This window comes from Myodes glareolus, chromosome 23 (genome assembly GCF_982192425.1).
Source record: "Myodes glareolus chromosome 23, mMyoGla1.1, whole genome shotgun sequence".
In the NCBI taxonomy this organism is placed as follows: domain Eukaryota; kingdom Metazoa; phylum Chordata; class Mammalia; order Rodentia; family Cricetidae; genus Myodes; species Myodes glareolus.
In genome coordinates, this window is record NC_142048.1 from 47,027,128 (window position 1) to 47,048,376 (window position 21,249).

The window sequence follows — 21,249 nt, forward strand, 5'->3', positions numbered from 1 at the left end:
AGCTCCCAAGGGAGATGCTTAAAAAGAGAAGGGCCAAGAGATTCCTGAGAGGAGTGGCCATCTTAGGCTGGACCGGCAGGCAGGCTTATCCCGTGCCTGCCAGCTGCAGAGAGAACCTGGCAGATCTGTCTCAGCGAGGCAGAAGAAGCCGGGCAGTGGCTGAGCTGATTAGAGAGGAGATAATGGCCTCAGGGGACGAGCCACGGTTAAAGTGCAGCTTTCCCTAGCACAGCTGCAGGCAATTTGTGCGTGCCTTTTGATAAGAAATGTGGCGGCCGCCCCAGGCCAGGGCAGCACAGTCCTCCCTCCCTCCCTCCCTCTCCCCTCCCCCTTCCCCCAGGGGCCCTTTCTTCTCCTCTGCTGTGAGCACATTAGGTCATTTCTCCAGAAAGAGAATTGAGAAGGGGGAGCAAAGAACCCTGTCAAAAATGAACACTGAAACCATCTCTCCTGGGTGAGGGTTTGGGAAGAGTTCTTTTTTTTTTTTTTTGTCTTGGCCAGGGAAGAGTGGATATAATCTCCTGCTGAACCATGATTTATGAGCACAGCCCAGAGGAGGCTTTCTGTGTTCTCAGCCGCGTTGGCTGTCTCCTTCAGAAGGGGTGACCTGACTTTTTGCCCTTCCTGAGACAGCCAAGGCTGCTGGGGGTCTTTGAAAAACCCACAACGGCCACTGGGTTAGGTTACAGATCACCTTTGCTCCAGCTGACACGCTTGCCAGAACACATACCCAGGTCCTGGTGCTGCTGGGTGCTGGGGTTCCTGAGCCTCCCTTGTGTCTGCCCCCCCCCCAGCCTTGACTCCCAGGGTCAAGTGTTTGCACCTTGTCCGAGGCACAGGTTTGCTTTGTCCCTCATCTCCCGAAGGCCAGTGTGGGGAAGATGGGGCTGGCATGCGGGCGGGGGGGGGGGGGGGGGTTGGGGGGGGTTGGGGAGGAATGTGGTGGGGGATGGGGAGGTGTCCTGTCCTCCAGAGAGGCAATCTAGAGATGGAAGTGTCTGTTTTCAGGGCATCATGGCAACAGAACCAGTCTTTGGGCAAACTAGAAAATAACCGACCCTGGCCCATAATGCATTGTAGCCCTTCTCCGCTCACACCGCCAGCCCCAGTTCTGCCCAGGCTGGACTTTTGTTAGGGCTTCTGATAGATGACAGGCCTTCCTAAAATGTGGGTTATTAACTATTTGTGTGTGGATACGCTAGAGCAGTGATTCTCAACCTGTGGGTTGCGACCCCTTTGAGGGAGGTCAAATGACCCTTCCACAGGGGTCGCTTAAGACCATCAGAAAACACGTATATTTACATTATGATTCATAACGGTAGCAAAATTACAGTTATGAGGTAGCAACGAGAATAATTTTATGGTTGGGGGGTCATCACAGTCTTAAAAGGTTGCAGCGTTCGTTAGGAAGGGCACGGTGCTAGAGAGTTAAGTGAAGAGTATTACTCCTATTCCAGATTAACATGCCTACGTACCTATGTAACAACTTCAAAGTCCTCTGACTGTGGCAGCGACTTTTTGCTTAACTGCTCTTAGTGCCCCCTTGAGGGACAAGGCTCCCCAGACACCACCGGAGCAACGCTTGAGTTCTCCAAGGCTTCTTTCTGCTCTGGTCCCTTCCGTCAGAGGGGCCCCAGTTCCACTTCCCGTCAATGGCAGACAGGGTGTGGCTGGCCCTCACAGTGTCCCTCTGAGGTTTGATCTGATAAGCGAAAGCTCCAGGGGCCGTCCAGCGGCCAGGCAGCTCTTCTGCGTCACTCCGTGGGGGCCCCACGGGTACTCTTTCCTTCACATGCCAACACGCTCTGGCCATTGGCGTGCTTGCGGGACCTGGCAGTAAACCACTGCTGGGCAGTGACTCAGTTGTGGCCACCGTGTGGTGTGAGGATGTTTGTGCCTGGCTGGGTGCTCTCGCCTGAGTCAGACTGCTGCATGGCCTCACCCACCTGTGGCCACACTGCTTCCTGCGGGTCCTCTGTTCTTCTCTTCCTGTGTTTGAAGATGGCTACCACCGCCTGGCAGAGTCGCCAACAGGTGGCAGGTGGATTGGGGCCATTCAGACCTCCGGGGGCAGACTGTCAGGGAGAGAGGCCAAAGCCAGAGTTACAAGCAGCTCTTCTCTGTGGGCACAGCCACAGGGTGGGCAAATCCACTTCCTGTTCCTGCTGTCAGCCCGTGTCTGTGAGAAGAGCGGTACTGTCCTTACTAAGGGAGAAGCTGGTCTGGGGAGGCTCTCAACCCTGTCCCATGGTCACTCAGGACAGAACGGGTACCAATCCCACGAGTCTGTCAATGAATTACTTTACCCAACAATACTTCCGTGCTAAGCCATGGGCCTGAGGCACGCTGTGAACATGCGTGCATGCGGCCTTCCTCTCGAGTGCATCCATGGAGAAGAACAAGCAGAAAGCCATGTATTGCCTTTGGAAGCTTTGGGTCTCACGATAACTGCTTGGGCAGCATTTTCCCAGGCTGACTAATCAGCGCCACAAGCAGGCTCATTTGTAATCCATGTAGGGTGAAAGGGTCAGCCCGTGGCGCTCTGTCCAGTCGGTGGTAAATATGAGGAGGGAGGATCTCTGGGACAGGCTTTTCCATGCCACCCAAATTGCCAGCCGGATGAAAAGGGAGCTGAGGGGACAGAACACAAGTCTGTGCCACCTGGGGTTAAGGCAGGAACCCTGCATAGCAAAGGCAGATGGCAGGAGGCTGCCCGGGGAACACAGCCGCTGAAGGTCACAACCAGGAAGTGAGTGGCTTGTAGCTCAGCAGCTGGCTTGGGCTAAACCTCAGGAAAATGAGGTGGCTAAGGAACAGGACTGACGACCCCCTGAGTGCTACCTGTGAAGTATGCAGATATGACTGCCTCTGGTAGTCAGTCTGTCTGAGCTCAGATTTGTGGGCTCCCCTTCATGTTCTTCAGGACTTTCTTAGGCCACAGAGCCTCCACCTCAGGGTTCCCTCATCAGCACCGTGTCTTGACCTACACACGTCAGCAGATTCTCTGGCTCTCCCTGCTGATGCTCTATGAGGCCTTGGCATTCTGCTAGGAGGAAGCTCACTGATAGAAGCAGCCTTCAGAAACAGGGGTCATGTGACTTCTCTTATGCTCTAAATACTTGCCATTGAGGATGATGTAATGTTATGTAGACATTTAATTATTGACATTGGAAATGTCATTTTTTTTTTAGTGTTGGAAGCTAAGCAGTTTTTTCAGGCCCTATTTTAAATTATTGTTGCTGTTGTTATTATTATTATTATTGTGTGTGCATGTGCACATGTACATGCATTGGTGGATGATTTGTTTTAAGATGTCCACTCATGTACACATGGTCCGCTCATGTAGCCCAGGCTAGCCTGAAACTTGCCGTGTAGCCTAGGCTGGCCTGAAAGTCAAGATCTTTTTGTCTCAGCCTCCTGAGTGCTGGGATGACAGATGTGTGCTGCCTTGCCTGGAATAGCAGTCTCTCTTCGATGAGCAGAGTCTGTATGGTAGTGCAGTCAAGTCCCTTGCTTGTACTGCTATATTCAAGGCTCATGCTAACTCCATGGGGGCACAACTTTGACTCTTCTCTTGACAGACCGTGTCACGGAGGTCACACACTTGTGATCTGAGACTGACTCCAACACCAGCCTCTACTATTTGTTCTTTTGATATTTTGGAGGGTGACACCTCAGTTCCTGGTTGAGCATTTGGAGCAATGCTAATTTTGGCTAAGGAAGCAAGGCAGGTCTCTAGGAAGTCTTTAGGGTCAAGAGCAACAAGAGCCTAGAGACCGGTGTGTCAGTCAATGTGAGATTTTTAGCAGAAGCAAGCCGCAAGGAAACATCACTCTCTCCTCAAGACTTCAATTCCTACTTCTAATTCCAAGTCCCAGAGTCCTGAATGGAGACCAAGAAGACCTAGGACAGCTAGAACGGGGACTCAGAACAGTGCCTAGGGCAGGATGGTGGCTCTCTGTGGATAGGATCCATGGTAGGCGCTGCCTCAGTAGGCAGATGTGTGGGGTGCTCCAGTGTGGCTGGACCAGCATGTAGGATGGTCATCAAATTGTTGTAGGCTGTGATGGAACATGAGCCCGAGTGATGTGGGCTCCTGTGCAGATACACAGCAATGCCCATGCAACAGGTGGGATTGCAAAAGCCAGATGCAGTACACCAGCATTCCCATCTTCCCAGACCCTGTTCTCAAATATACCCAGGTGAGCATACTCATCTGGCAGCCGCTCTCTGAGTTGTTGGAGAGTTGCCTGTGTTCATGGCCAGCATAGATAACTAGGCCTTTGGACAGCATGTCTAAATGTAGGAGTGCTAGCCATGCTCCCACCCCCCATTCTGTTTTGACCTGAGTTTGTGTGGCTGAAGAAATACCACTCTCAGTTGGAAGACTGTTTAGGGAAAGGGGATTAGCTCTTGAAAGCACAGCAGGGGCCTGCTGGTATGAATGGGGCTCTGCTAGATCTTTTAGCTCAGAGAGAGATTCTTGTCTCAACTCGGTGGCTTTTAAAGTGTTTTTGCAGAGACGAAACTTAACACAGGCATCAAGATAGCAGTTATGTGGGCGGTAGAGATTCCGTCATGGAAGGGGTATGATGAGTTTGGAAGGCAGTCGCGATCCCTGGTACTCAACATTTCGGACATCAGATATTTACATTACAATTCATAACAGTAGCAAAATTACAATGATGAAGTAGCAATGAAATAGTTTTATGGCCGAGGTGGGGGGGTCCACCACAACATGGGGAACTGTATTCAAGGGTCTCAGCATCAGGAAGGTCAAACCACTGTTTTAAGAAGTAGGGCTGATAAAGTCAGTTTCTTAAGGGATTGAGGTTAAAACTCAATTCTTGGTCTTCCAAATGGTCCCTTGATGTGCTTTTCTCATGTAGGAATATTTTCAAAGTCAACATCTTTTTTTCATGCTGTTGGAAACCCACTCATGTCTCTTTTGTCTTTATTTGGTATAGGTGAGCATAGCTACCCCAAAGCAGAAACCGAAAACTCCATTCTGCTTTGGTAAGTATTGAGCCACGGTGGGTTTTCTCCACAGATGTGTGACAACTTCTTTTCCATGGAAGACAGCCCTGTGGTACCATGGGAACTGTATCCTGGGTGCAGGAGCGGCTTAGATAATCGTGGTGTTCTGGATGCCAAGTAATACCACCGCAAAATTATTAATAACTGTGGCCAGGCACACAGGGGCCAGCCGCGTTTTAGCTAGGCTGGCCTCTGCTCACTGTCTGCCCCCCCCCATCTCTTTAAGCCCCACCTCCACACCAGCTCCATGCCCAAGCTGGCCTGGAACTTCGTTTCTGCAGCACCCAGACTCCAGAGTGCTGGGATTACCAGCTAAGCTATCAGTTGTGTTTCAGTATTTGTGATGCCACAAGGTGGAGAGAAAACATCTCATGGAAGTTTCCAGGAAGCTGCCGCTATAGAGCTGAGCGGTGCTGTAGGAAATGAGATCAGAGAGGGGAGAAGAGGAGGAAAGAGTGAGAAGGAAGGAAGGAATGTCGAGAGTCTCAAGGTTGCCAGATGAGTGGCAGGCAGCTGGGGGAGGGTCGCTAGTGGCACAGGAAGCAGAGCCACCATCAGTGCCTCAGGTTTCTCTACCGTTGGTGAGTTCGGTGACTCAGTCGCTGAATTGTTAACTAGCCCTCGCCGTGAGCAGATGCTGAGGCATTTCTGTGTCCAGGGAGGCAGAGCCACTTCTTGCTCTGTACCTGCATGTTCTCAGCACATAGAATGGCTGCAGGCATGTAGTGAGCACACAATAAATATTTGTTATATGAGTGATTTGTTTATGCAGGGGATCCTTTGTCTCCTCTGCATTGGCTTCTTGACTTCATGCTTATGCTAGAGGGATGAAGTAACCCCCTTTTCCCAACTCCGGGCTGGTGCTCTCTTTCTCCTGTTTCTTCCAAATATCATTGCTAAGTTCAGAAATCATTCTTAGATTTTGTAATATGCTAATAATACATTAATAATAATAATAATAAATTCAAAGGTAAGCTGTTGACTAAGGAAATGCTCAGAGGGAAGAACAGGTTGAAAGCAAGGCCAAGCTCACAGACCCGATCTCCAGCAAGCCTTCTTCCGTTTCCCAGGTATAGACAATGTGCTAGCAGAAGCAAGCTCTGGGCTCCCAGCTTAGCCCACCAGCAGGCCTGGAGCCTGCATCATCCATGTGCAGTGCTTCATGAATGTCTTACTGGAGGCCGATGAGTAGCCTGTGGCTACCAATAACACAAGGAGGCTACTCTTAATGCCAGTCTCCTTCTGGTGGCTGATGGGAGATGAACGTTAAAGATGAGTTGCTGCGATTGGCTGTCTCTGAAATCATGGTGGATAGTTTCTGGATCTGCTGAATGGCCCTTATGGCTCTTGCCACCTCAGACACCCTAACTTCCTGGGCTCTGTGGTCTATGAATTCTGACCCAAAACCCTTTCTCTCCTTCCACATTACTCTTACAGTTATCAATGCCCTGTCTCAGAGATACTTTCTTCAAGCCAATGACCAGAAAGATCTGAAGGACTGGGTTGAAGCTTTGAACCAAGCCAGCAAGATCACCGTATGTATGCTTTTTGTTGTTTCTGGTAGTGTTAGTGGCGTGTCCCAATGTTTGGCCTCAGTGGGGTGGGGACAGAACTTAGAAGGCAGCAGGGACTTGCCCCCGAGACTGGGCAGGCCCGGCTCTCTCGGCTCTCTCTAACCGCCTCTTGCCAGTTGGCTGACAACTACAGGTTAACTTGAGAGTGTGAGTTTGCATCAAGTTCAAGGGGAAGTTTATGGAATGTCCCATCCCCTTTGTGCTTCCTGGGAGGGGCTCCTATCAGTCATGTTCTGGGTAATTATGGGATGCTGACTCAGTGCTGTGCTGGAGAAGGGTTGCTGACTATGGGAAGTCGAGGAACAGGGACAGCATATGAGAAGGAACTTCCATCTGTTTGTTTTGTTTTTTTTTTCTAGTTTGGGGGACATTCTTCTTTGTTGAATCTGGACAAGTCTTCCGTTTAAAAGCTTTTAAATGGAAGTTAAAGTTAGCTTTGCTAACTTTGAAGCTTGTTCATGGGCTGTATTAAGTACTCTTGTCTTGGCTAATGAAGAAATTATTTCTTCATTAGACATCCCTAGAGATCCCTAGAAATCTCTTTAAAAAAAAAATGAAACAGAGAAGCGTTAGAAGGAAGGAGGGTGGGGGGAGGGGGTAGACGTGTTAGTTTCCCAGCATGCTGACTACATGCTTGAGATACTCTGGTGCTAAGGGGAGGTGAACGGTAGATCATGGTGCTGCTCTTGCAAATCATGGGGCTTTTTCCTGCTGGTCTGGGCCTGTGATCAGGCAAGCTACGGAGGCATGTGACACAGGAGAGTGTTCATCTCCTAGGAGTAGGGAAGCAAAGAACAGAGCAAGAAGGAGCTGGGGTCCCACTATCCCCATGAAGGGCATATGCCCAATGACCTAACTTTTCCCACTCTGTCTCATCTCTGGAAAGTTCCACTGCTTCCTAGTAGTGCCACAGGCTGGGAACCCAATATCTAACTGGGGGAATATTTAGTGACCATAGCAAAAACTTCTCTGAGGAAAGAAAGAATGACCAGCGAAATGCAATCCCCCATCATTCACCAAGAAAATGTTTTACATCTGGGTCTTCTGGAGGCATTTTTCTTAATTGAAGTTCCCTCCTCTCTGATGACTTTAGCTTGTGTCAAGTTCAAATAAGAGGAGCCAACACATGCAGTCAGAAATATTGGTCTTCCAATGATTTCAAATAAAAATGCCCATCGCTGGGGCAAATTTTTCTTCCAGATACCTTAGAGTTTCCATGAGTATTAGTGGATAAAATCTCTATATCTGTCCAGCATTTGTGTCGCTGGACCCAAGCAGGGTAAAATTTAGCCATGTAAGCAGCCTGGCAACTGTTTACTATTCTGGTGAGCCTTGATGAACCTGCATCAAGGGAGTGCAAGGCCAGGCTAGCAGAGGAAGGGTCTTGCCGTGTGCTGTCTCTGAGCTATGGGCATGGGATGCTACCTCAGTCACTCACAGGAAATTAACAAGGGTGGCTTGAGGGGACAGTGATAGTTAGCATCCTAGGAGTAAAGGGCACAGCTCTGACGATCTGAGTTTCCCTTATGGATAAAATTGAGACAATCATGATCCTGGACTAAGAGGGGGCAACCGGACGCTGAGCACTTCCCTTGGCACTGCTTGTGCCATGGTGTGAGGACTGCTACATGGCAGGCCACCTGAGGGACAGGAGAAGGGTGAAGTCTGGATTGTTTTGGAGAGGTGGTGGCAGAAGATGTGTGTGTGTGTGTGTGTGTGTGTGTGTGTGTGTATGGATGGATGAATGTATACATGTATGTATTCTACCATGTCCTGCTCGTTTATAAGTATTCTGACTCTTGTTTTGCTGAGGACTTTTTATTCAGTCTTAACTATTAGCATTTCAGTGCCAAGAGGATAGAGCTCAGGTCTCTTCTATCTGGTGTTTGATCTTTGCTTTTTAATCAGGGTTAGCTCATCCTGTAGGCATGGCATAAGTTTTCTGTGTATGTGTGTATATATGTGTGTATGTGTGTGTGTATATGTGTATGTTATTTGTGCGTTTGTATGTGTGTATCTGTATGTATTGTGGGTATGTAAAAGTCTATGTGTATCTGTGTGTTTGTGTGTACATGTGTACATATGTGTTTCTGCGTGTGTAGCTGTGTGTGGAACTGTGGAAGGGTGTGTAAAGGGTTGGCTGAGTTCCTCATATTTGGATCTGGATGCCCATGGGAGAGCTGGAAGGGAAAAGGAGAGTGTTCTCACCATCATTTAGTAAATTAGCTTTTCCTTTCCCCCACATCCTCTTTGTGGTTCTGCCCTTCTCCTAAGCTCCCCATTTCTTGCTGACCATATCACTGTTCTCCCCAGGTACCCAAGGCTGGGACTCTACCCTTGGCCACTGAAGTTCTCAGAAGCCTCACAGCTCCTCCCACCCTAGATAAGAAGCCGCAGGTGGCCTACAAGACTGAGATCATCGGAGGAGTAGTGGTCCAAACACCCATCAGCCAGGTGCCGTGGCTGGGGGTGACTGGGGGCGGCTCGGGGTGGCTGGGGGCGGCAGAGAAATGTCCATTGTGCCCAAGGACTGGCACTTAGCAACAGGACGCGGGGGCAGCTAGTGGAGAGGGGTGACCACAAAAATACAGTGCAGGGTGGGTGTGGCCAGTGCCAATGTAGAAGTTGAGGCCATGACATCATGATATCTTGAGGATGTGTGGTCTATGTAGTTCTGCTTAAGTCCCAGGCAACAAACACTTGTAAAACTTGGTGAGGCAGGTAGTGAAACCAGACCCAAGACTGCAGTCCCTGGGGGCTTGTGCCCTCTTCTGTTCTGCACCGTCTGTCTCCCTCTTCTGGGTCTCTAGCTGGTGTCTTGCTTTATGAAAACATTCAGTGACTCACCTGATGGGGAGCAAAGTGAACTTTTATTTCTTTGCCTGACATACTATCAGAAAGGCTAGAGGTGTGGTGGGAACACTGGGAGGAGCTGGGGCTGCCCAGAGGAGCAACCGGGGCATTAACAGTGACACTGTTTCCTTGTAGAATGGTGGGGATGGGCAGGAAGGGAGTGAGCCAGGGTCTCATGCCTTCCTGCGGAGGTCTCAGAGCTACATCCCCACATCAAGCTGCCGTCCTCCCACCGGGCCTCCCCTCATTAAGAGTGGCTACTGTGTGAAGCAAGGGAACGTGGTGAGTGCCAACACAGGGGCTACCCTGGGGCCAGTGGGCATGGGTGCAGCAGAGGACAGTGAGAGGAGGAACTGCACCCCTCTCTGCTAACCACCATTGGGAACTAGCCATTAGCCCCGCCCAGAAAGCTCACCCCTGAGGTCAAGAAGCCTCAAGGCCTTCAGACTGATAGGCAAATTTCCCTCCTCCCATTTCCCTGCTCCTTCTCCTGAGCGAATGAGTCCCCACAGTTGTCTTAGTCTCGGTTTGTTTTGTTGAGCTGAAACACCGTGACCAAAAGGCAAGCTGGGAAGGAAAGGGCTGATCTGGCTTATACTGTTCCAGCACTGTTCATCTCAGAAGGAAGTCAGGACAGGAACTCAAGCAGGGCAGGAACCTGAAGGCAGGAACTGGAGCAGAAGCCATGGAGGAACACCGCTTACTGCTTGCTTTCTTGCGGCTTGCTCGGTTTGCTCTTTACAGAAACCAGGACCACCTGCCCAGGGATAAGCCCACCCACAAGGGGCTGGACCCTCCCCCATTGATCTCTAATTAAGAAAATGCCCTAGAGTCGAATCTTATGAAGGCATATTTTCTCAGCTGTGACTTGCCACAGCCCACTCTTTTGGAAGCATTTTCTTAATTGAGGCTCCCTCCTCTCCGATGACTCTGGCTTGTTTCGAGTTGATGGGAAACTAGCCAGCACAGGGGTAGCTTCTGGTGGCAGCAGAGAATGACACTGGTACCCTCCACAGGCATTGAAGTTAGGTGCCTGGTCTTGGGAAGGCGGGGTTCCGATGGAGGCCAGGGCTTTTCACTGCCCTTCCACTTCCTATTATTCCTGGTGCTTATCCTAATGAAGATGAGAGCCTAGCTTCCATGGTGCCGGATCCCTGGGCGTTTATTGTGACCGTGGCCAGTCCTGGCACCGGAGACCTGTCCTTAATGTTTGGCTCCTTATTTTGCTTTTCAGCGGAAGAGTTGGAAACGGCGCTTCTTTGCCCTCGATGACTTTACCATCTGCTACTTCAAGTGTGAGCAGGTAGGTGGTAGGTTCCGGTTCCTCCCCAGAGGTGGCAGAAGCAGAGAGTGTGCCTGAGCAGAGACCAGGCCCACGTAGACTTCCAAGGCACCTCTTTGTCTTATCTCTGTCCAACCTGTGTCTCTTTATGATGCTATTAAAAGGACCTGCGCAGTGGGCTGCTGTGGGGGCGGGGTCACAGAGCAGCTGCTGCTTAGATTTCTCCCTCTTAATGATTATTTTGAAACCCAGATTGGTTTTAGCCAAGACTCTGAGAAAGGGACGTTGGTGAGCTGGTGTGGGTCACTGGGCCGTGTACATAGACTCACTTGTCTGTCTTCCATTCTTCCCACCAGGACAGAGAGCCCCTGCGTACTATACTGCTTAAGGATGTTCTCAAGACTCACGAGTGTCTCGTCAAGTCTGGGTAATTGCTTCTTATTCATTAAATTTCCTTTCTTTCTTTTTTTCTTTCTTTCTTTCATTTTTTATGGTGTTTTACCTGCATGCTTGTCTGTGTGAGAAAGTTGGATCCTCTGGAATTGGAGTTAATGGACAGATTAGTTAGCTGCCATGTGGGTGCTGGGAATCGAACCTGGGTCCTCTGGAAGAGCGGCCAGTAGTCTTAACCGCTGAGCCATCTCTCCAGCCCCTTCTTATTCATTCTGAGCAAAGCCTCTGTCTTTTCTAAATCTTCATTTATTACCCCTTTTCAGGCTCTGTTTAAGAGTTGTACCCTTGTGGTTGCCTGGGTGCATCAGAACTGACGCAGGGTTGAGGTTACCCTGGGCCAAGAGCCCTCTTCCCTTTCTCTACTCTTGCTCCTAAATGAGCCTATGTGGTAACTTCTTGTGGCAGCAGGGAGTGACGTTTAGGCTTTTCTCAGGCGTCAGTCAGATGTCAGGTCCTTGGTCTCAGGGTCCGGGGCTCAGATGGGGGCCTGGGCTTTCACTGGCTTCACACTCGCCATTGTCTGAAGATCTCAGGCCTTTCCTCCTTTGTTCTTGCTTTCTTAAGACAGGGTTTCTCTGTGTAGTCTGGGCTGTCCTGGAACTCCTCTGTAGAAAAGACAGGCCTCAAACTCAGGGAACTGCCTGCCTCTGCCTCCCGAGTGCTCAGGTTAAAGGCGTGCGCCACCACTGCCTGGCATTCGTCCTTTGTTCTTGTGACTCCATTAACACGTGGGGCGATTCACAACATCCTTAAGTTACTACCATTGGTGGAACAGGTATTTTTATTTGTTCTTCTTTCCTCTAGGAAGCATCCCTTCTGAGTGCATGGTGAGTGGGGTGATTCAGGACTTGACAGTGTCCCATACCCAGCCCCAAATACTCGTGGACAAGTGAACCTTAATAGAACCCAACCCTATCTTTTTGGCCATGAGTCTGTAGTCTGTCTAGACTGTGCTTGAATCTCTCCCCCCTGTAGGCTCTGAGGCCTACAGCAGTAAGCATCCTGCTGTCCTGCGAAAACATGGCAGCATCCTACATAAACACACATGCTGTCTGATCCAAAGAAGCAGACATAGAAATGCTGTACTAAGTTTTTCCAATAGCAACTGTCGGCTACAGAAGACTGGGGAGGCACCCAGGGAGAATTTGCAATTCGCGGAAGTAGCTATAGTTAGACATTGCCCTGCGTGTGGCTCCAGAGGGCAGAACTCGGCATGACTGGGTCATGAGAGATCATTGATTGCTCCTGACCCTGGAGGGCCTGTGTAGATCTAGGAGCAGCCTCTGGGGTGACGAGGACATGCTTGCCCAGCTTAGAGAGCGAGGGCAGGGTTCAGCCTGAGAGTCTTGAAAACACCCTACCTCTAAGTCTGCCTGAGTCATACGGAGTCAGGGAGGTGAAGTCCACAGGGAAGGCTGTGGCTTTGTGGCCTCAGCTCTGTCAGATGGTGGAGCCTCGCTGGAGCCATTGGGGGAATTCGGGACAGCTGTGATCAATGGTTGCTGTCGAAAATGAATCGAACTGAAAGCAGTGTGCAGCCTGGGCAGTGAATGTGAAAGGGGCGGAGCTCCCGTCCTGCTTCTCATCTCAGTGGGCTGTAGGATTTAACCTACATCTGCATGGATAAGCTAGAAGGTTAAAGATTTAACCCTATCTGAGTTGCACTAAAAAGCAAGCTGGGGAGGAAAGGGTTTATTTGGCTTACACTTCCACATCACCGGTTGTCATCAAAGGAATTCAGGGCAGGAACATGGAGTCAAGACCTGATGCAGATGCCGTGGAGGGGTGCTGCTTACTGGCTTGCTCACATGGCTTGCTCAGTCTGCTGTCTTACAGAACCTAGGACTGCCTGTCCAGGGATGGAACCACCCACAGTGGGCTGGGCCCTCCTGCATCAGTCACTAATTAAGAAAATGCCCTTTTAGGCTTGCCTACAGCCTGATCTTACGGAGGCATCTTCTTACAGAGAGCTGTCCCTAGGCAGCAGTCAGGAAGTCGGAGTAGTAGTTGGTGGGATGTATTTCAAGTGGTCCATGCAGTTCGAGCTGCCTTTGATGATGATCATTGAGCATCTTTTTGTTTTCACTTCTCACGGAAGGACTGACAACATTTATAGTTCATGTCCGCAAGACTTTCTCTCACAGGTCCATGCGCCCTGCCTAGTCTTAAGTCATGTCCCCTGCTCTGCCTGGGGGACTTGTCACTGACCATGTCCCTTGTGTGTTTTCATTCTGGAAGACGTTTTCTGCCTGTGACCAACCCTTCCTTGGCATGAGGCTCTTTGTTAACCTGGAATGCAGTCTTACCTGCATCTGGTCTTGCCTCCTCAGGTGCTTTTCCTGGTGGCAATTATGTCTCTGCCCCTCATCCAGTCCCCATAGCAACCAGATGCACACGGCAGGCAGTGAACATAGACAACAACTCCCGCCAGTTCGGGGCTGTGTCGTCACCACTTGCCCCCTGCTTGGCAGGAGTCGGACTTCTTTGCCAAAACCCGCATCCCATATGAAGCTTGTTGCTCCTTTCTTTTCGAGACTGCAATTTGATCCCAATAATTCTTCCTTTCCTTTTATTCTTCCAAACCCTTCCACATTTCCCTCCCTGATCTCCATCAAGTTCATGCCCTCTCTCTGTCTCTCTCTGTGTCTCTCTCTGAAGCTTATTGTTATTTGTTTGTCTGGTACCGGGTGTACCCCCACTAAATTACACCCTATCCCCAGACGCAGATCTTTTTTGTTTTTCCAATGAAGGAAACTAATTTTTAAATTTATTTTATACAAGCGTACAAAGGAATAGGTTGCAATATGTCATTTTCATAATGCTTTGTTTTGGTTGTTCCTTGTCCCCCATCCTCCTCTCCTCCCACTCTCCACGTTGGTCCTTTGACCCCCGGTCATCCCTGTTCTGCCCCGCCTCTCACAGCCTCTTTGTTTCCCCCTTCATGGTCCCCTGTCTTAAAAAAAAAAAGTTGTTTCACACATTATTTGCCTGTTGACTCATGTGTGGATGCATGCACACACATGTGCATGTGGAGGTCCAAAGGCAACGTGTAGGAGTTGTTCTCTCCTTCTGCCTTGTTAGACTTGGTAGGTGGTAAGTTCCTCCCCCCCGCCAGCCATCCTGCCAACTGTCGTGGAGTTTCATGGCGTGGTACTTGCTCTCACATGTAAATCTACACATGTGCAAGAATGAAAGTCTAGGATCCAGCTGGGAGAGAGAACATGGCCTCAGCCTTTCTCAGTCTGAATTACTTTGCTTACTATAATAATTTCCAGTTCCATCTGCTTCTCTGCAAATTTCATGATCATCTCCCTCTTTTTAAAATTATTTTTGCTTTTTGTTTTTCATGTGGAGGTAGGCTATCTGTGAGAGTGTGTGCCACCCATGTGCAGGCACTTGGGGAGGCCAGAAGAGAGTGTCAGATCCCCTGGAACGGGAGGTGCAGGAGGTGGTCATGAGCCTCCTAATGTGGATGCTCTGAGCTGAGCTCAGGTCCTCCGGTACAGCAGGGAGCGCTCTTCTCTGCTGAGCCATCTATCCATCCCCATTCCTTTGCTTTACAACCAGACACACTCTGTTGTGTCTGTGTACCATCCATCCACTGGTGGACGGCAAGGTTGATAGCATTTCCGTGCTCCATGCTATCGTGAGTGATGCGGTGATTGCTGGGGATGTGTAAGTCTCTCCATGGTAGGACTCGGAGTCTGTCTGAGACACGTCAGGAGTAGGATAGAGGGGTCATAGGGTCGTTTTGTTTCTACTTTCTTGAGGAACCTCCAAACTGATTTCCACAGTGGCTGTACCAGTCTACACTCACCCCATTAGTAAGTAGGGGTTCACCTTTCCCCATTTGCCAACATTCGTTATCTCCTTGCTGTGGGTCATTCTGGGGTGAGGTGAAATCTCAAAATAATTTGAATTTGCATTTCTCTGAGGGCCAAGGATGTCGAATAGCTTCCTGGGAAGCAAATATTAAAGTCGTTTTACTCTTGATTTCTGTTTCTGCCTTTAGCTCCTTGTCCCCTGGGACGGTGTGTTGAGGCCAAGAGCAGGAACTCAGAGCTGTGGGTGGAACCCAGCGGGAAGGAAGGGTTTAGAAATGACACTGGTTCCCTTAGAAGAAGCATGTTTGGACTTGGTGGGTACTCTAGTACTTTGAATGGACATAGCATTTAAAAGTCTTTGAGCCTGGACTTCCTTACCCACAAAGAGGAGAAAGTCTTGAGTTGCGTTAGTGGGTGATTGTGAAAACGTTAGGGAATAACGTACAAAAGAAAGCACTCACAACGCCTGGTATAATGTTCTCTCTCTTTCCCCGCCCAGCGATCTCTTAATGAGGGACAACCTGTTTGAAATCATAACCACCTCCAGGACATTCTACGTACAGGTAAATGCTCATCCCCAAATGTTCATCCCGAGACCGGCGTCCCTTCTCCGCGAATGTGGGTGAATGCCACCTCCACCCACCCTTGTCCCTGTTTTCTCTTCATTTAGCTTGTAGTTTCTCCGTGATCAGTTCAGTCCCTTAGCCATTCTGTGTCCCACTTCATTCTAAAGAGGAGTTTCCCTACGCTAGGATACTACAAACAGGCCAGTCAACCGTGCCGGAGGATGTGTGCCTGTCACAGCTGCGCTGGGCTGCAGAGCTCCAGCTAAGCAGAGAAAAGGGGAACTGGTGGGGAGTTTCACTTCTGCTCTGGAGGGTATTTATAAGTCCTGCCTATGTATGAACATTACTGTGCGCAGAAAGACAGAAGCACAGAGGGCCCTGTGGCGGGCACAGGTGCATAGCCAGCTGCACAGAGAAAGCCATTGTTTGGGGCTCTGACGGGGTTCACTTACCAGGAGCTCCCCCACCCCCAGATCTGGAGTGCTCCCAATCCAGTATGAACTCACAGCAGCTAACAAGGCAGATTGCTAAGCAGGGCGAAGACATCCAGGGCCAAGTGCTCGGCCTAGGCTATCCAGCAGCCCACAAAATGTGCTGATATCCAGTGTGAGGCTGATGTGGGATTCTGAGCGGAGAAATAGGCAGCCTTCCCAAGTGGAGTTTTGGAGACTTCCCACTTCTTTTCCCCACAGGAGCACTCCCGTAAAAGGATGAGGCCTAACCCCCCATGAGTGTGTGTGTGTGTGAGTGTGTGTGTGTGTGTGTGTGTGAGTATACACGTGTGTGTCTCTACGCTTTTTCCACTTTAAGCCAGCAGCCATGCTGGCTAATTGAGGCATCTTCAGGCCGTCCTCACTGGGACAAGCACCCTGTCCAGGGTGAGACGGCAGCAGGGAGGCTGGGGAACAGACTAGGCCATGGAGGGCGTACACTTTGCTCTTGAATCTAGCTGTTCTCCAGAGCCTCTACCATTCAGACACCAGGACTAGCCTGGACTTTAACATGAGTTTCTAGTGCTTGAGTTCATATTCATAGAGTATGGCCAAGGGTCTGGGCATGGTCTGAGGTGCTGGGGTCATGAATTAGACAGAGCTGATCTTTAAGCGAAGTAATCAAGCAACTGAAATCACACATTTGGTAGATTATACAGAGAGAAATCTGCTGGACGATATGTGATACTTAAGATGGTGGAGAGCTGGCCTAGAACTCCCCAAAGACTAGCTCTTAGCATTTGCAAGTTGAAATAACGCCAAGGAGCTCAGGGAGTCCTCTCGTGGGTGGCGGAAGGTGAAGAATCCAAATGTAGCTACCGCCAGCACAGAACAAGCCACCTGAAGGGAACTACGGAATGAGAAAACAAACCCAAACTCTTCCGGAAAACTGTGGCTACTATAACTGCCTCTAGGATGGTGACTGTCTGCTGCTGTCTATTGGGAGAAAGAGGCAGGAAAGGTTTTCTGGAGGAAGATGGTGACCAGAAGACTCATGAGGGAGGGGGCCAGGCAAGGGAACAGCCCTGTGACAAGAGCCCGGGTTAAGGGACTAGAGAGCTGTGAGGTAGGCTGGGCAGCTCTTGGCAGAGTCTCATTGCCCCATCTGCTTGGCTAGCAAGCTTAAAATTGATCCTTAAAGTCCAAGGTGAGATGAGAGCCGTAAGAAACAGCTCCTGGACTCGGAGAACTTATTGAGTATTCAGAGTCTCATTTTCCACATGTGTAAAATGGAGATGAAAAACTCAACCAACCTCGGCCTTCTAATGACCCTTAACGCTGCTTGACCGCAGGGATCATGAAGGGCAGATAAGAAAGGGGCAGTGCGTGATGAGAAAGGCCAACCTGAAGGCCATGATAAGGATTTGAGGGACAGACTTAGATGGATGAGAGAAAGTGATGACTTTCAGAGAGACAGAGAGGGCCACTCTCCATGACTGGACTGGAGAGCTGGTTGGGCTAAGGGGAAGGGGAGAGCTGAAGACAAATCCCAGAGGTGTGGCCCGAGTTTTGCCCTGGTTGATAACACCTGCCAACTTCCCCGGGGAGTACAGCGGGCAAGCAGTTGTGGGGAAAACCAAGGTTAGCACCAGGCATATTGTTACTTACTTCTGTTACTGTGAGAAACTACAATGACCAAAAGCAGCCAGGAAGAAAGGGTTTAATTTGGCGTATGGTTCCAAAGCAATGAGTCCATTGGGGCAGGAAATACAGGCCAGGAGTAGGAAGCAGAAAGGGGAAAGGCCTGCCCTAGTGATGTGCCTCCTCCAGCCAGGCTCCACCTCCTAAAGGTTCCGTAACCTCGCCAAACAGTGCCACCAACTGGGGACCACATAAACTAGGGGCCAGATGTTCAAATACATGAGTCTTTAGAGGATGTCATTCAGACCATGACAGAGGGGTCAGCACTGAGTTTACCGTGTCTGTGGAATGTCCCAGGGTACCCCTTGTGATGCACATTGCCTAGGTGATGCCTGACGGGTGACTAAATACATACCTGTCGAGTGAATGATGTTTCGAAAGGCCTGCACTACAGATAGTAATTTGGGACATGGGAGGCTTAACCAAAAACATTCAGAAAAGCTAGCAGTGGTGGCACATGCCTTTAATCCCATCACTCGAGAGGCAGAGACAGGGGGAGCTTGGTGAGTTCGAAGCCAGCCTGATCTACAGAGAGAGTACCAGGACAGGCACCAAAGCTACAAAGAGAAACCATGTCTTGAAAAAAAAACAAAAACAAAGAAAAAAACCAAAACAACAAAACATTCAGAAGACATTGCATCACCTTACAGACAGGGACCAGCATATCCCAAGGTCCTCACCATTTCTCTACTCCTTCACTTTTGCTCTCTAAACTTCTAAGAATGAAGGATACTAGCGTCTCTGTGAATACATAAATGACTGAAAATCAAATTCATGTGTAGCACATGACTTACAGAGAATGGCGTGTTAGAGAAGGATGGATGAAAAACCAATAAACATATCTGTTGATTCACTTAGAAGTTACAAGTATAAACTCATAATAAATTAAAAAGACACCCTATGAAAAGAACTATTCTAAAAATAGCAAGGCCAGGATGATTTCCTGTACATCTTCTAGGCATCTCTTTAATGGTAGACTCGTGGCAGACAATAGGGACTTCACTCTTACTGCAGTGTTCTGTCTGTGTTCCTATTGTCTGGGAATGTTGGAAGCTGGGTGATGTTGAACAGATCCAGGTAGCAGTCAGACTTCAGGACGGATGGAATTGGCCCTGGGCGAGTCCTGTCAGTAGGTAGACATTTCTCAGCTCTGGCCAGGGTTCAGGATGAGATTTCTGAGCTGGGCTGCTGCTTAGTGGTTTAGCGCTTGCCTGGAATGCAGAAAGTCCCCTTGTCAATCTCCAGCAACTCCCCAAACAGAATCCAACTGCCAGTCCTTGCAATACAGAGCAGGGGGGTCTCCATGTCTGCATTTCCCAGTCACAGAGGGCCTGGGGGTCCTGGTAGTTTATCAACAGGAGCGTTTGTTGCTAGAAATGAGAACTCTGAAATCGTCTTTAGCTCACCCATCAGAATTTGGTTACTGTGCCAGGACAACGGTACCCAGAAGAGTGACAAGGGACCCGTAGGGTGTGGATCTAGAACTCTTGGGTAGTTACTTCAGAACTTCGACTCTAAAGCAAAGGGTACTGCCCACAACAGTGGTTCTCAACCTGTGGGTCATGACACCTATATGGGAAAGGAGGAAGTTGGGAATCAAGGGAAGAAGGACCTGCTGGAGAAGTAGGGGTGATGGCGGTAACCAGAGGCGAAGGTTGCACGTCTGTTATTGCTGTCTGCCGTTGTTCACTGCATCCGTTTGTGCTGACCTCATAACTGGTGCACAGAGGCTCTCTGGAACGCAGCAAAACCACAGGTTTTGTGAAGGAATTCATTTCGGAAGTTTGTCCCTCTCTTCTTATAAACTGCCATCGAGGCTGGAAACCATAATGCATGCAAGAGCAGCACAGGGAGAGAGGAAGGTACATGTGGCATCTCCCCTTCTTATCTGTCCAGTGTTGGGCACTTTTTGGTTTCCTATTAGGTCACCTGGGCTGAATGGACCTTATGATATTTCTTTCTTGAATGGAATCAAGTGCAATACTTGATTTTTTTTCATTTGAATAATATTTTAAAATGGCAGCATATTGTGTTGTATGCAGTCATGTATACGTGGGGCACATGCCTGTGACATGTATGCAGAAGCCAGAGGGGGATATCAATGTCTTTCTCTGATTTTTACTTTATTTTTTAATCATTTTCTTTGTGATGTATGGGTTTTTGCATCCACGTATGCCTGTGTGCCTTGCGCATGTCTGGTGCCCATGGTGACTAGAAGAGGGTGTTGGATCAAGCGGACCGGGAGTGACAGACAGTTGTGAGCCCCCGAGTGGGTGCTGAGAATCAAATCTGGGTCCTCTGGCTAAACAGCCAGTGTTTTTAACTGCCGGGCTGGCTGTCAAGGTCCTCACCTTTGACTTTCTCACGGAACCTGGAACTTGTCGTTTCGCCTAGGCTGACTGCCCAGTGAGGCCCTGGAATCCACTTGTCTGTCCCCCCAAACACTAGCATTCCGGGCATACGCAGATGCTCAGCTTTTCTGTGGGCCCTGGGGATTCAAGCCCAGGTTCTCTTACTTGCACAGCAGCCCTCTTGCCCACTGAGCTAGCTCCTCATCCTTTCCATCAAAAGAACTTGGAAATAAAAGTATAAAATAGTGGTTAGAACTACTGAAGATATTTTATAAAATATATTTTCAGTGTTTACAGGATTAATTGCAATATCTGCTTTTGGGGGGTAAAAACCTTTTCTCCACAAATGTTATCCTGTTTGATCCTTTTAAAAATTTGTCTCATTACTGGTTCTAGGACCTAGAGTTTTGCATATGCCAGGCAAGTGCTCTGCCTCCGAGACCCAGTCTTTGATCCTTTGGGGGTGGGTTTATGTGTAATTCAAAGATAAGTGTCTCAGGATGAGGGCATTGAATAAATCCATACCGGTGAAATACATTTTTGTTGTTGTTGTTGTTGTTTGGAGATAATGGTCTCATGGCCGTAGCCCTGGCTAGCCTGGAAATCCCTATGTAGTTCTATGGTAGTTCTATGTAGTTCTATGTAGTTCTATGGTCTGGAACTGGAAGATATCTACCTGTCTCTGCTTCCTGAGTGCTGAGATTAAAGGCGTGTGTCACTGTGCTAGGCCATGATGGTAGAATTTCAGGTTTATTTGCTCTCCTCTTACATAGAATAGTAAAATAACAACCATTACTAATCCATAGAGGGCTCCGCGGCCTGGGTGTCACTCAAACAGTGGACCCTCACAACTTACTTAGTTCTTCCTTGTAGGTCTGTCTAGGGACCAGGCGCTCTCTCATTCTGATCTTAGGGAAAGTTTGGATACCTAATTCTGGCTACTCTCTTTGGACAGGGATGTGTTTGTCTTTTTCTTGGAAAGCTACTAGACCAGACCGAATCATGGGGAGGGGCAAGTATAAATAAGTTAGCAGGTGGCAGGTGGCAGAGCTGCGCACAGCGGGCCTTTGTCACTCTTGTTGACCTGGTGCCTTTGTTGGTGTGTGCTGCACGTGGTGGCGGCAGCGAACCAAGGGGCTCTGTCTGGGGGTGATGGGGAGGGATGGCAAGGCAAATG

The 21,249-nt window shown here is 49.3% G+C and overlaps 1 protein-coding gene across 4 annotated transcripts in view; it reads left to right on the forward strand.

Annotated features, from left to right (window-relative positions):
- Plekha2 (pleckstrin homology domain containing A2) overlaps nucleotides 1–21,249 on the forward strand; it is a 62,076-nt gene that overhangs the window by 35,236 nt on the left and 5,591 nt on the right. For 3 of the 4 annotated variants that reach the window (XM_048456397.3, XM_048456398.3, XM_048456399.3), the window contains exons 4-10: nucleotides 4,968–5,016; nucleotides 6,475–6,572; nucleotides 8,925–9,065; nucleotides 9,600–9,746; nucleotides 10,699–10,767; nucleotides 11,103–11,173; nucleotides 15,523–15,586. In XM_048456397.3, coding sequence (XP_048312354.1) covers nucleotides 4,968–5,016; nucleotides 6,475–6,572; nucleotides 8,925–9,065; nucleotides 9,600–9,746; nucleotides 10,699–10,767; nucleotides 11,103–11,173; nucleotides 15,523–15,586 — 639 coding nt within the window. The remainder of the gene's footprint in view (nucleotides 1–4,967; nucleotides 5,017–6,474; nucleotides 6,573–8,924; nucleotides 9,066–9,599; nucleotides 9,747–10,698; nucleotides 10,768–11,102; nucleotides 11,174–15,522; nucleotides 15,587–21,249) is intronic. The other variant, XM_085680741.2, reaches the window with a different exon arrangement.